Consider the following 15,253-nt stretch of genomic DNA (forward strand, 5'->3'; position numbering starts at 1 on the left):
CGTGCCGACTTCACTGTCGTCTTCAAACGTCTGCATCGTGATGTCTAGGGTACCCAGACGGAACGGCCGTCTTCTGCGGTTTTTCTGCCGGTTTTCTGGCTTTTCGCCGCCAAATCGCTAGATAATTGCTCACAAGATCAGATCCCTCCGCCTCCCGGCTGTTTTCTGGCTTGCTGGGGAGGGGTCCGTTCCGAAGTTTAGTCAAACGATGGGATCTCTCCGATTTGTGCAGCCGGAAGCAGGTATACTCCAGCAAAAGGCCTTATCCACTGCTTCGTTTGTTTATTTATCCTTCTACAGCTTGCTTTTGCGACGTCTAGGCTATCTCTCTGTGCACAGATTGTGAAGACGTCCCTGGTGGGAGGTCGGGGAATTGTCCTGATGTAACCGCGCCTTTACCCCTTGTTCCTTCGCAGGGTTTCAGAACCAAAATAGCCTGCGATGCATGCATCCTCCTTGCTCACGCACTGCTTCCGTTTGCGCAATCTGAGGTCGCCAGTAACATAAATCTGAAGCATAGACACGGCTGAGAAGTCGCCGGAAAGACTCGGAGCGCGGCAACACTGTCCAAGGGCGTCTCCAAGAATTGCCAAGGTTTGCCTGCCTTTTTGCCCTCCCTCCGGAATCTCCGCCCAATCACTGAGGTTAGTTGCCTGTGTTGCATCCCTTGCATTAAAATTTTCTCGTGGCTTGTGAGCAATGAAGATGGCATCCGCCGCCTTTGAAGGGAAGGGTCAGCTGATGGATTCCCATCTTGGGTGACGGCCGTAGCGCATTGATTCCTTTACAATCACAACAGCAATAAAAGAATCACACAATTGATTGTTGAGCTGTTTTGAGTAAGTTTTGGTTGTCCTGCTCCATTGAAAGAGTTATGGAACTCAGTCCATTGTCTTCAGATCACGGCCTGATTGGGGATCATAGTTACGTGCATTATGGCTGCAACCAGATTTCCTTAGCAGAACATTACGTCAAGGTGTATTTAACAAAGGATCGAGGTATAATTCGTCCCATTAGAAGCCAGTATCCTGCTGAGGCGCTCAGCTCTTGCCTGCGGTAGCCAGAAACTGCCATGATCCATTCTCTTGTGAGGCAGTATCTTTTACTCCAGTTTGCAAGCTCTCAGCTACCACCTTATTCCCAAATGCAGCTATCTCAGACAGCAGGGCTCACCCATAAGTCTGTATTTGTCTGCAGGATGGCCGCACCTCCCACCCAATCCAAGTACCTTGCCCTGGAGCTGGCTGCCAAGTCCGGCAGCCTTGATGAGCTGAAGGCATACACAGCCAAGTACATCTGCTGCATGCCGCCCTTCCGCCAGAAGCAGCTGTGCGCCATGGCTGCTGGCACAGGCAATGTGGACTGCCTCAAGTAAGTTCCCTGCACACAACACAGACAACTTAACTCCCCTGCTCTTTGACTCCCCTTGACAGGATAAAAAGCCATGAATCTAGTGATGCGAGATGTCCCATTTCAGGTTTTGCTTGAAATGGACATGTCCTGCTGTGGAAGCATCAGGACTTGTTCATATCACACAGATTCTGATGTCGAACATGTGCTTGTGTTTATTAGACACATGCGCACACTTTCCAGCATGCCTCAGTAGTAACCCTTGGAGCCCTGATAAGCACTGGCATCTCCGGGTGCACGCTCATATTGGGAAGCAGGATTGCGAGACAAACTTATTCGTGTGTTGGTGCAGGTACCTGCGTGACAGCGATGCACAGTGGGATGAGATGACGCCAATGATCGCTGCTCAGAATGGAGCAATCGACTGCCTGAGGCACGCCTATGAGAATGTAAGTCAGCTGCATTGACCGTGAGCAAAGTCTGCTCAGCTGAGCATGCTTTGCAGACATGCATGCATTTGCCGTAATGGCAGGCATGCAGAAAATCTGACTCTGAATGCCTGCAAATTTTTACACAAGGTCATGCTTGCAACTGCAAGGGCAAGCTCTGCGAGTTGTGGCACTTGCAGGGACATCTTGCCTCTCACACCAGTGTCCACAGCTGCATCTGATATGCGTTTCCAGCTAGCAGACCAACCATGCATGCAGCCTTCTACCTGCAGCATGTCTGCGGGCGCACCTTCCCTCCTAGGAAGAACAGCCTGTCACACGGAGGGGAATGCATGCACGCAGTGACACGAATGGTGCATGCTTGTCTGCAGACGGACTTGCCCCGTGGGTCCTCCAACGTCACCCGAGGGGTGTTGCGTTGCCGGCGGGCTGGAGTGCGCCTTGGGGGATGAGCTAATGGCTTCTGACAGGAACGGCGGACAGTATATAATAAGACAGACACATGCATGCCTTGAGAAATACCATGCATGTGATGTGATGAATGATGCATGCATGCAGGGATGCCCCTTCGACATCCGCGTGTGCATCTATGCTGCTGAGGCTGGCCAGCTGGAGGCTCTGCGCTTTGCAATTGATACGGCCAGCCAGCCACTGAACACTGCTGTTGCCTATGCTGCAGCCGCCAAGGATAACCTGCCCTGCCTGACCTACATGGTGGAGAAGGTGTGCTCTTCTCTATTTGCTCTATATTATGGAGTCCATCCCATAATATGCAGACCTGTGTTGGGTTTTGGAGCTGCCAGTGCCAGAGCAGGCAGGAATGCTTGCAGCACTTCCTATGGAGGACAATGCCAGATCAAAGCTGGGGCTGCAGTACTTGTGGGGCTTTAAGAACTCCATGTTCACACAAGCTGCTTGAGTATGGATCCTCCTGTGGGTGGGCACCTTTGAGCCTTTCAGAAGCTGCATGCATGAAAGCAGATGGTGGAAAGACAGGCATGGAGGATGCATGTGTAGCAGAGTGTGAGGTGTTTATGTGCCCCTGTGATGCTGTGTTCCGAACTGGGTTTGACAGCCCCCAAGGGCACCCCAAGGAGTTGGGCAAAGTGATTTAGGGCTAGGGGCAAGGTGTCAGGGCAGCCCCGGATAGAGTTCAGATTTGGTGAGATAGTGTCAGAAACAATGCCCCGAAGCCACATGGCTGTGACTCAAGGGAACCCTGTACTTTTCAGGCAATGTGAACCAGTTAGAGGCCAGATTCAAAGGAAAAACTACATCTCCCTCGTGAAAATTCTTGGGAATCTCAGGGATACCCAGGAGTTTCAGCTAGTTTTTTCGGCAGCGGTCGGTGGCGCAGCCCCCCCCATCCCTTGCCCTACTTAGGGGCTGGCGAGAGATTCTCTAGAACCCCTGTCAAATCCTCGTGCCGAACCATGCATGCAAGTCCGAATCAAATTCATGAGTCATGGATACCTGGACTGAGCGGCATTGAATTGGTGCTGCAGGGGTGCAAGGTGGATCCGGTCATCGCTGGTGTGGCGGCATCCCGCGGCGCCATGTCGTGCATGCTGTAAGTGCCCATGCAAAGCCTGCCACCAGCAGAATGACATGTCCTGTCTTGGCTGCCGCACGCCAGAGCAGCATCTTTTGCATGTCAAGTCATCATCTAGTAGTACTTGGCTGTACATGCCTTTAGCTTGTTGCCGAGGAGAAGCCTTTGACATGAACAAGCACCAACTGGCTATCCTCGACAGCCGCTTGCAACTGTTGTGCAATCACATGAGGCAGTCTCTGCGCCATCATAGTTGTGATAAAAAAAAATCTATAGTGCTGTCTTTGGGGTACGGAATAACAGTGTGTACTTGTGACTGACGGTGACTGATGGCGACTAATTATTGGGGTGACTCATCGGTGTGCGTGCCTGATCAGGTTCCTGGTTGGGCACGGCGTGCGGCTGCGCGCGGCAGACATCGACTACACGCAGGCCGTGCTGCCGGAGGGCGGCCAGGAAAACGCGAGCATCCGCTCCCGGGCGCTCTGCCTCATCTTCGCCCTCAACCAGGGCGCCAAACTGACTCGCCGCCACTGGAACAACGCCGTCGGGTGCGCGCTTGAGCTGTCAAGCTTGCTGGAGATATCAGGAGTAAGAATGCTGACATGAGTAACGCGAAATCATGTGGGAATCATGATTGCCGCAAGTTCTAGGGTTCCCACAGATGTAATTCGATGTGGGTTGAGTCAGCCCCTAAGGGTACAGTGAAGGGGGAGCCCCGTCAGAGGAGAGACTCTCTCCACAAGGCGCCGGAATCGAACCGTTCCTTCTTGTTCATCGTTTTCTACAATTTGTCCCTCCGCAGTGGAAATCGCGCAATTTGCCAAACATGCAGGCAGCTGACGCGCTACTCTGTCTAATTCTCCATGCATTCTAAGAGTCAGATGAGCTGTCCATAAATAGGGAATTATCATGGAAGGCAGTGTTACAACAACGACAGGTGTGGCATTGGCAGTTGTGATCTTTGAGCCTAAAGTCTTGACGCATTCACAATCGTATGGGATCATATCGCATAGCATTCAGGGGATTACAGTGGAGCAGTCTGCCAAGCAACTTCACTGGTGCAGCGCATCGTAAAACTGTGGGCATTTTCTCTCTAATCAATATGTGCACGTCTCCGTGCATCACTCGACCCTGTCAAATTGCATTTTTGTGCTGCAGCAAGTAGGGCATGCAAGTGCGTGTTTGCAGTGAGAGGCACTTTTTGAACTTCTCTTTATGACGCACAAGCAGTATAGTCACCAGCCTGTTCAGCCCAGCTACAGGACCTTCTTTCCTGGCAGCTCTTGAACACAGATCCGCCAGAACTGAAGCGCTCGAGCCACTGTGCCTGCAATGCTTGAGCTCAAATCTGTCAGAATTGAACGGCTCTTTTCTCTTCTGCCTGCGCAGGGCAAGCGCACAGCGCATGCTGATTGAGCGCCGCAAGGCATTTTACCTAAGCATCGGCTATGCCAAGGCCCTGACAGCCGCAGCCAAGACCGACAAAACCACCGCGGCCCTCTTCGACATGCACATCAACCTGAGCCCGCCAAAGAAGGCAGCCGGCAAGCGCGTCTCCGGCCCGGCGGCGGCTGCGACCCCGATAAACGGCGGCAAGGGAAATAAGGCGGCGGCTGCGGGAGAGGAAGCAATTGAAGAGGGTGCGTGCGCGTGCGATCCGGTGCATGCTCCGCTGGCTCGCATTCCCAAGGACGTGGCTGAGATCATTGCCGGGTGAGTCATCTTTTTCTGCACAGTCTCAAAACTTGATTGAACCTCTTCCTCTCTTGGGTCTGCTAACGGTCCTAAAGACCACTCTTGGTACCCCCTGGTCACCCTGCCGTGGCTGGTTCTCTATTTGGAGAGTGGGGCCCGGGGGCTGTGGTACCCCTCAGTCACGTTGTAGCAGGCTGCAGAATGGAATGTACATGGCAGCAGTGTCAGTGCTCTGCGCTTGGATGTTCTCTTTCCTTCGATGATGCTCTGATGCAGGGTAGGTGTGATGCACTGGTTGTGTGGAGTGCACTAGAAATGGAATTGCAGGGTGGGGAAAGGGGGATAATAAGAAGGTGAGGGGTTGCTGTGCAGGTATGCGCATCTGCGTGGAAACTATACAACCTGAGGCGAGCTGCAATTTTAATTTGAATAAAGCAGCGCAAGTCAGCATGGATTGCCCTGTCAGCAGCTCATGGCCGTGTGAGGAATCAACAGCAACCGCCATGCAGCGTAGAGAGGAACATGTCAGTGACCTTGGGATCTGTGAGCTTTGAGGCATCCAATCCAAATTTCATCCCTATTTGATGTGGCAAGGGTGTGACCTGCAGAAGGGGAAATTATGATGCATTTTGTGAAGCTTGTTTGGAATAAATCGGTGCCGAGTTGTATGGCTCACTGATGGATCTAGAGGCTTCAGCCGCAATTTCAAGGCATATCCTGTTGCCAGCATCCGTGCAGACCAGATACTTCTGTCTATTTGCAGCCAACGAAACTGGTGCAGCATACAAGAAATAGCCATGAAGCGTGGGAGAAAGATGGAATTTTCAGTGCTTGGAATGCCCCTTGATTTGACCTTGTTCAAAAAGATGTATGCTAGTGCTTGTCCCTGCCTAATGTTTCCTTCAAATTGTGATAGTGTTGCAAGCTGTTGCAATAAGGAGTTCACGTACAAGGATCTCTCCTCAGGAGCTGCGTTAGTTGTGCATCACTGGCAGAATCACGGCGGCTCATGAAGACCCTTCCGTCATACAGTGTGTGGGCCATTAGTCACAATCAGGTCCAGGGCAAATACATAACAAGCAGTCTGATCACACATCCTGGCCCGAATCTTGCAATGCAATGTACACTCACTTTGGCAAAACACCCTTGGAGCTGCAGAGCTCAGAGCTTGAGCAATGTATAAGTATTCAGTATCGATATTCACATCTGAATGATGGACCAAAGACTTCAGATTCTCTGGGAGCTCTAACATAAATTCTTGCGCCATGCGATGTCATGACAGACTGTGGACCATAGGATTTCATGGGCCAGGGCAGGAACACAATAAGCATGCCGATCACACATACCAGAAGGAAACTTGCAAAGCAATGATCACTCATATCATCCTCGGAGCTGCAGATCTGAGCAGTGTGCAAGTGTCAGTATCAACATTGACATCTGTGTGGACCAACGACAACAATTGCCCTTTCAGGGATTCTTTACCAAAGCCACGGGCTATGAGAATCTCATGATGAGATGTCACGACAGATTCTGCACCATAGACTCCAAAGGCCAGGGCAGGAACTGATCAAACATCCTAGCAGGACACTTGCAAAATAACGAAGACCATAATCATCCTGGGATCTGCAGATCAGAGCAGTGTACAAGTGTCCAGTATCAAAATCAGAGTCTGTATGCACCAAAGGAAATCGCCGTTCTAGGGGCTTCTTACACCAGCACGGCATCAAGACAGGGTCTGGATCATAGGACAGGATCCGATCGTGTAGGTGAGGATCCAGGGAAGGAACACAACGAGCATGCTGATCAGGAGACCCAGCAGGAAGCTGGCCAGGCAGCGCAGAATCACATCAATAAAATCATCCGATCGGCAGCCGCCGCGCATCGGATTCGGCCACACCCGCACCCCCTCGGAGAAAGCCGCGCGGCAGCCGCCGCGCCGGCGCGTAATCCCGTCATCCGCCGCGCAGCTTCTGGAGCAGCTTCCCGGTAGCTGCTCCCGGGGGGACCAGGCGGCGGCGCTGGCCTTGAGCATCGGGCTGACGATCTCGGTGTTGAATAGGACAAAGGTCGTGAGGCACATGCCGACGGCGAGTGAGATCATACCGATGTAAACGCCGAAGAGCTCGTCGTAGGAAAGGCAGAGAAAGTAGGGGAACTTGTGTGCCTGCCGCTCGGCTGTCGTCTCGGCGTTCAAATCCGCCAGGCCCCACAGGTGCGCCCCGTTCACGCAGCGCACGTTCTGGCACCACGGGAACGCCACATACCTGCTCGCGCGCAGGCAATAATATGTCTGCTCTTTGTCCTCTCACGCAGTACTTGATTGACTGCAGTGCCCCCTTTTCCCCGCCTTGAGCACATGCTATTAGCCTGTTATCAATATCGTTATGTGCGTCTGCAGACATGCTGCAGGTCAAGGCTGCCTCAAATCCAACCCCTGTTTGGACTCACCAAACCCAATCAAGACCCAAGTCACCGTGGACACAGTGCTCAGTATTTATTCCGCCCCTCGGCCAACCAGTTCTTAACATCTCTGCCCATGTCCTCTCTCTCAATACTGAAACGACTGTGTTACCCGGCTGGATTGCACATGCCAGCTATGCATGCAGGAATCCGAACTCCCATCTACAGGTCTCCTAGTAACAGCAGCAACACCAACTGCAGAATGTGCAAAGTATAGAAGAGAATCCATCAAGACACAGCTGTACCTAAGTACTAAATACCTCCGGGAATCTCCCTACTGGTAATCTTGGAAATGATACATTAGTGAAGGCAAAAGGATGACGCGTACGTGTCAGCGCCCTGGCCGCAGCCCATCTTCGCGCCGAGCTCGGTCCTGGGGGCGGCCAGAGCCGCAAACGCGCCGTTGAAGCACTGCTTGGCGGCTGCCGTGGAGCTGCCGAGAAGCTCGAAGAAGAAGAAGCTGTGCTGACTCACCGCGTCCACGCGCACGATACCTTTCACAGATGTGACCATTTCAGGGTTATACACTCTAGGGGGTGTAGACTCTGGAACCCTGGGTCATGGCAGTAGCCTGAACAGGCTCCCTGATCCATACTGAATTTTATGAGGCTGAATAATTCGTATAATTTGTATAGTTTATAGATTTTTATCACGCGCAATTACCAAAAATTTCCTGTGAGCATTCAGGTGTGACAATACCGCTCATGGGTGGGGGGATTAGCCGCCGGCCGACCCAGCGCCCTGGGTAGTCTGCCTGGAACAGTGTCATCTTGCCAAAGGGCACCTGCGCAACGCGGGAGACATGTCATTCTCGGATGCCGCTCCTGCACACTGAGGGCTGACTAAATGTAGTTCAGTGTTTGAATACACAGAGCATACATAGAGGTTCTGAGAGCCCCTGTGGAGTTGCCGGGACTATAGCAAAGCTGTGCCTGTGTGGTGAACGGCGTCAGAGGCAGGGAAAGTAATGAAACAAGAACCTGTGACACGGAAAGTCTGGCAGGGAACGTGCCAGGATGCATAACAGCAGGGCTCCTGCGGAGTCTTCTTCTGCAGCAATACATTGAATTTGAGCAAGTCATTTGAAAGGTTGCCCCCGCACCTGCCCTCCAGCAGAGAAGTCCTTCATGGCAGCGATGGTGCTGAATGTGTAGTTGAACTCATCTCTGGGATCATGCTTCCAGCCGCCCAGGCCGCCACACGCCTGAAGAGCTTCCATCAGGGGCCACAGCTCATTCTCAAGGTTGCCTGAGAACCACACAGATTTTCTGCAAATCCTCTCAAAAGTGCTAATTTACTGATCCTCACTGAGAGACCATGGCGGGCGGAAGTTTCAAGCCACAATGGCTTCCAGATGAAAAGTAAAGACAATCTGGAAAGGAAACCTGCCTGAGATGTTGACATTGAAGGTGTAATTGCGTCCGTCGGTGCATGCTATGCCCAGATCGTTGCAGGCCACACCTGTCACAGGATTATTGTTTATAATTATTATTATTATTACACGCTTTTCCTGCCGGAGGCAAGGTGCGTCTGCAGACAAGCTGCATGTAAAGGCTGCCAAATTTCTACCCCTTGTTGGACTCGCCAGATCCAAGCAAGACCCAATCAACCAAATCAAGGACAATGTTTTGACCCTCAGTAATAGTAATGAAATATATTGATAAAAGTCTGTGAGTAATTTCACTAGTGATGTTACTGATTACGCAATGCAGCTGAAGGCGGAGCAGGGTCAGCATCACACAGCTGAAGCCAGTTGCTGCGGCCCAGACAATCTTTACATCCAGATTTTGAGACCTCCTTCGACACAGGTAGAGTCTGGACCGCAGCGTCGGCATATTCTGTTGAGCACCCTCTCCAAGCAACTCAAAGTTGACTGTGCATTAACTCGCAGCTTGCAGCTTGAAGCACATGTTTCTGTTCTGTTCAGGGAGCCTTCAGCAAATCTTGGCTTGCCTGTGAATGGCAGCTGGTTGCCGGTATGGCAGGCAGAAATCGCATAGTCCTCAACAAGCCGCCCCCAACCCCGGTCCTGGGTGTTTTTCTCCGCCACCTGGACACTGTTTCTTTGGAAAACTGACTGAAAGCCAGCTTGTCTGCGAAGATGTCTTTGTATGAATAGCCCAAAGCCACAAAACTGGCTGAAGACAGGAATTTGCTCGCGCATTTTGCTCAAAAGGGGCAAATTGTTGTTCCTGCACAGTTGTGGATTTTTCTCACAAAGCCAATTCTGCACCTGGAAGGTGTGTCGGCTGGTTAGGAACAGAATCATTGCAGCCGCCAGCACAGTGGCGTTCAGGTCAGCCATCAATCCTGCTCGGTATACATCCCTTGCCACATCGGGGTCATCGGCTCGCGGCCTGTGCATGCACACACTCCAGCCTGTCTCCTTGATTAATTCCTTCATCAACCTTGTTAACGGGACTTGCTGTTCCGGCCAGAGGCGAGGTGCGTCTGCGAACAAGCTGCATGCAAAGGGTGCCACATATCTTGTTCCTTTGTTGGACTCGCCAGATCAACCAAGACCTGGGCATGGTGCTCAGTATTTGGACCGGCCCCTGCCAGCCAGGGCCGTAAGTGCTACTAGCAATACAATCGTATGGTACTAGCCATCAAGTCACCAAGAAGTGCCCATCATGGCATGCTGTCAGAAAGGAGGCAGCAACTTATCATCATGCGGCAAGTGCAGGATATAGGTGATCCAACATTGTGCCGGCATGGTGTCAGGCAAACATGAGTCAGTGGCGAGTCCTATCTTCAGCGGACCCTCTTCAAGCATGCCTGCTTTATATGTCCTGCAGTGCATTGCCCCACGTGGAGGTCATCTGGGGTCTTAGGGTCCAGAGAATCACAAGCTCATTTAAGGGGCAGGGTATTACCTGTCCCCGGCTGGCGGGGGGCGGTACAAATACTGAGCACCGTGCCCACGGTTGAATGGGTCTTGCTTGGATCTGGCGAGTCCAACAAGGGGTAGGAACTTGGCAGCCTTTACATGCAGCTTGTCTGCAGACGCACCTTGCCTCTCGCAGTAAATGCGTGTAAGAAAAAGAATTACCTGTAAGTACCGGCGAAGACAAGAGCCATCCGCTTGAAGAAGCCCAAAACCACTCCCAGCACGAATACAGGCAGCTCTGCCGCATAGCACAGCGCGCCGCATGCCTCAGGACGATCTGTGTTGTTCTGCAGATGTGCGCAAGAGAAAGTTAATTATTCATTGATTATAGATGTTTTGAAAATCGTGAGCTCAGGGGCAGAGGAATGCAGGTAGCTGTGCTATATAGCAGAGCACACCGCATGCTATAGGACAATAGTTGTCTGAAGCAGATGCGCGCAGCAGAAATTCAATTCTTAGTCCGCCCGATCTTTAGGAGCGTCAGAGAAAGTGGGCCAACTCGTGTTAAGGCCTGCCTAAATCCAGATCGAGCAGCAGAAACAAAGACTGGGGATATGGAGACACCAGCAAACAGACATTTGTTGACACACATTCACACATGATCAAGCATGCGGACCATCTCCATTTTCGTGAGTGCGAGCCAAAGGGCAGAAGGCTTTGACTTAGCTGCAAATCTCTGCACAGGGTTGTCAGGAGCTAGTGGCATCTGCTGCAGAACAGGAGCCGCTCACCTGTTCATTGGGTACTGGCGTTATTTTCCCAGTCTCCAATGAGGACTCAAATCCGCCTGCATCGAAATTTCCCTTCAATACCTTTTTGAGAGGAGAATATGGTGCAAGGACATGCAGTGCACATCACCAAATATCACCACAACGCGCACGTTGAGCAAGCAAAAATAAGGTTCTGGGAATTTCCACGTTCTGCACATCCTGTGCGAAAGTCTTGATTACGCTCGAGCGTTTCTTTTGAGCTTCCTAGCGATGCATCGGATCCCTATGTATCTTACCGGCTTTCACTGGGTCACCCATTGGCGCTATAGGACCTGGTAGCACGAGTCTTGTCAGATTCAATATATTTGCTCTAACATCTTCTCCGCTCTAGGGATCCTGTGTCTTAGTGGAAACTGTCAGAATTGTTCGGCTTGACACAACGGAGTAGAAGGCTAACCTGCGGTTCCTTGAGAATGCTCCTTGTGCAGCTGCCATGTTTCAACACCAGTAATTCAGGTCTTTGCTGCATTTGATCGAAGGACATCCTGTCTGCAAGATAAGATTAGGGCTCGTCTCATACCTGCAGCCGATGCCGATCCCGACGGAAGCCAGGTTGAAGCAAATGATTTCGCACAGCTGCAAAACCAACAGAATGTATGTTTGAAATTTGTGCAGACAAGCTGAGTACCTTCGATAGGCTTTGCGTCTTGGCTGTACGACAAGAGCAGGTAGACTACAAGAGTCATCTTGTCACCTACAGATCGATGACTACCCCAACAAGCAAGTCCTGGACTTCAACAAGCACATTGCTAGTGTCAAGAGGTGCTTAGAAGAGATGATTGGATGTAACGCGTGGCTGAGATTCAAAATGATGCAATAGAATTGCGTATGCAGATGCCATAGATCTAAGTACTGCACAACTCCAAGATTCTACTGCTGCATTTGCCTGCATGAAATTTCGCCCTACATAGCAATTTCCTGCCTGAGACATATGTGCCAGGAAATTACATTCAATTCTTAGCCGCGGCGACACCCTGGACGCTGACGTGGCCGCCGCCCTCGATCCTGCTGCCGCCCTGGCAGCCAGCGCACGGCATTGCAGGAGCAACCCTGGGCTGATTAAGTAGGCATTGAACATGCCAAAGGATGGGCCACCCTTGCTAGAATTTTTGGGGAGTGCCAGCTTGTGACACTGTAGTACCTCTAGAGCTGAGCCGACAGCTACGAGGGAAGCGAGCTGTCCACCCAGAAAATAAGCCTCTGCAAATGGCTTATGGCCCAGGGTCACTGTAACACCTTCATCGGTTCTTGCCGGTCAGACCAACGACCAATCATAGGCACAGACTCTGAAGGTCGCTTCAAATGGAAATTGGTTCTGCCGCACTGCACCCCCTATCTTCACGATGAACCTATGAGCCTCTGCCTGTGAGAGTTGCAGTGACTTAGCTAGCATGCTGTCTTATTTCTCCCTGACTTTGGAAGCCTCCTAGGGTCGAACACCAAACAGTGCCTTGCAGTACTCACAACAATATGGCGCAGCGAGGGTGGGAGCCCTCTAGCTTGCAGCAAATAGTTGCGCATAGTTGCATGCTTAGTACCGTCAGTCTCAAACAATCAGGCGGTAGATACCTCAATGGCTACCTAAATTCTAATCTTCTAATTTTCTAATTTTTCTAATTCTTATTTTCGGTAGATACCATGCAACGCAGCTGCTGCGCTACCCGTGCATGTGCATGTCTCCCATGCTCATGTCCATGCCAGCCATGCTGTCGGCAGGTGCCGGGGCAACAGACGCACTCGCCACCATACCGTCGGCACCTGGGCGCACGTGAAACGAGTGATTAATAATGATCTAATCACCTTCTTCCTGTTGGGGGCATGGTCCGTTTGCAGACCTGCTGCAGGTAAAGAATGCCAGTGGTCTGCCATATTTCCTACCCCTTGATGGGCGCGGTGGTAACAATGCAATGATTACTAATACAATTACTAGTATAATTACTATAGTATAAAGGCCCTCGTTGCTGGGCCAGCACCACCAGAAAATTATTTGATGGGGTGGTCCATGCACTAAATACCAACATTGTGATGACAAGAAGATTGGCAATGCCCTGTGTGATGATCAATACAACAGCAACCCAGCTGTCTGAACAGATCGGTACGCACCTGGCATGTGCATGTGCATGAAATGCAGAGTCTCACAGATCATTGAAGGGGCAGACTACTGAGCCTTGAGCTGAGATATGCGTAAATGAAAAGCATACCGACCTGGCATGTGCATGTGCATGTCGGCCATCGGCGCCGGCGCCTTTGATGCCGGTAGCCATGCGCCGAGCTCGCCGCCCTCATTGGCCAGAGTGTGCACCACCACAACGGCGTTCCCTGTGGACACGTACCTGCAGGGAAGCCACGATTGTTTGAAATGCAATATTGCCAGTCACCGCTGCCCATGACTTTTAATGCTGTGACAAGCTAACAGAAGTGGAGATGCTGCAGATGCATCGATGATATCTCCAGGAGTGTTTGCTAAGACTTTCCGCAACCCCAGCACAAATTTGAGAGACCTCAGCTATTTGCAAGTATTTATTAGCTTATGTATGATTCGCCTAGGGGCTGACAGTGAACACGAATCTCTTGTGGTGGATAAAGGCTAAATCATCTGCTGAAACGATGGAATTTTCCGGTACCGTCTGATGATGGCCCATCCCCAGTCCGGGACTGAACTGCAAATGCAGCTGCAAGTCCGTGAATCCCAGCTAAAACTGGGTGTGTATGGCAGATCTGAGATGCAATGAGGCGCAAAAACCCTCAAGAGGAGAAAAGCATTGTATGAATGCCCATCTCACTCAGTCAGTCATTTACATCAATTCCAGCTACCTAGGCTGATCTGATGCCTGACTCTCATTATCGGAGTCAGCGCCCAGCATGACATCTAAAGATTCAGAGAAAAAATTAGCAACACCAAGCATGTCATCCTGCCAGAAGAATTGCCTCATAGTAGAATCTTGAAACAAAGCAGCATACTTGTCTCTGATGTACTCACTCAGCTCTTGGCTCTTGCATGAGTCCTACCAGTCAGAAGCCAAATTTGGCTTCTGGTACACGATCAAGCATGTCTGGTACAAGGCTAAGAAAGGCTCACCTCTCCTCCAAGAATGATGCGGGCAGATGCTGGGCCAGAGGTAGCAGTAGAGGCCCAAGGAAATCGTGCCCCATCAGCGTCCCCTTCGCAGCTAGGCCATTTGTTACCTGAAGACACACAGATCGTGGCTGATGGGGACAGAGTGCAAAAGTCGGACGGCAAGCCATACGTCGACTTGTTCTTAAAAGACACTTCTAGTCAATGTACACAACGATGAGGCTTCCTGACAAAGGAAGATTGGATTGAAATCCTTAGTCATACAGAAAGGAGTGGCTGGGCTAGGGCATTGATCAGCACCTGTGTCGCGTTTTGAAAAGGAGCAGCGTAGAAGAACGCAACCACATCACCGTGTGTTCCTGGCGCTGCAACGTGCAGCTCTATGTTCTTGACGCCGTATACGTTGTACAGGTATATCTCAAAGTCATATCCCTCGCCTGTATAGTTCAGCATCGCTGTGCCCGATCCCTTCGTATTTACCTGCGATGCACGTAATAACGGCTTTGCTTGGACCAGTGTGCATGAACTACACCGCCGGGTACTTCAGTCACGTAGCGTCCCTCTAATAGATGGAGACCGAGGAGGCAGAGCTGCAAAGGGTTTATCAGCATGTGTGGCCACTGCTAGACCTTCGGCCCCCCCTACGCAAGTTTGGAACGCACCGGCCCCATGACTGTCCATGGAGAAAATGTTTGGTTGTACATCTGGGCCGACGCAACCGATATCAGGCCTGCGATCGCAATGAATACGTGAGCCGCCCCCATTGTGAAGGCTTGCAAACACCACGCTGGCAGCTGTCCGGGAATCGAGGTTGAACTACGCAGATCTCTTAACGCGTGTGCTTTGAGGAAGCAAGAAGTCCTTTCGACCCCCAGCGTCTCACGAGATGTAGTCGAAGATGTAAGCGTAGACACGTCGAAGGAGAACCAAGGGATTTTATGAAGCACAACTTTTTGGGACCTGCATAACACACGCTCTTTTGCTGCACCACTCTCGTTGGGACTCTTT

The 15,253-nt window shown here is 51.3% G+C and overlaps 3 protein-coding genes across 3 annotated transcripts; 1 reads left to right on the plus strand and 2 right to left on the minus strand.

Annotated features, from left to right (window-relative positions):
- Positions 1-1,198: 1,198 nt before the first annotated feature.
- Positions 1,199-5,071, plus strand: COCSUDRAFT_40827 (hypothetical protein; the record flags this gene model as incomplete). The annotated part of the gene is made up of 6 exons (XM_005648915.1): positions 1,199-1,371; positions 1,703-1,799; positions 2,358-2,522; positions 3,305-3,369; positions 3,729-3,902; positions 4,744-5,071. 6 exons carry the CDS (start codon positions 1,199-1,201, stop codon positions 5,069-5,071), a joined length of 1,002 nt encoding a protein of 333 aa, XP_005648972.1.
- A 1,701-nt stretch (positions 5,072-6,772) lies between these two features.
- Positions 6,773-11,024, minus strand: COCSUDRAFT_61853 (hypothetical protein; the record flags this gene model as incomplete). The annotated part of the gene is made up of 8 exons (XM_005648916.1): positions 6,773-7,313; positions 7,838-8,003; positions 8,209-8,293; positions 8,612-8,757; positions 8,971-9,019; positions 9,743-9,866; positions 10,562-10,686; positions 11,016-11,024. 8 exons carry the CDS (start codon positions 11,022-11,024, stop codon positions 6,773-6,775), a joined length of 1,245 nt encoding a protein of 414 aa, XP_005648973.1.
- Positions 11,025-12,826: 1,802 nt separating this feature from the next.
- COCSUDRAFT_61854 (hypothetical protein) lies at positions 12,827-14,916 on the minus strand (the record flags this gene model as incomplete). The annotated part of the gene is made up of 5 exons (XM_005648917.1): positions 12,827-12,927; positions 13,375-13,502; positions 14,249-14,355; positions 14,546-14,725; positions 14,908-14,916. 5 exons carry the CDS (start codon positions 14,914-14,916, stop codon positions 12,827-12,829), a joined length of 525 nt encoding a protein of 174 aa, XP_005648974.1.
- Positions 14,917-15,253: the final 337 nt, after the last annotated feature.

The sequence above is a fragment of the Coccomyxa subellipsoidea genome (assembly GCF_000258705.1).
Source record: "Coccomyxa subellipsoidea C-169, whole genome shotgun sequence".
NCBI lineage: Eukaryota > Viridiplantae > Chlorophyta > Trebouxiophyceae > Coccomyxaceae > Coccomyxa > Coccomyxa subellipsoidea.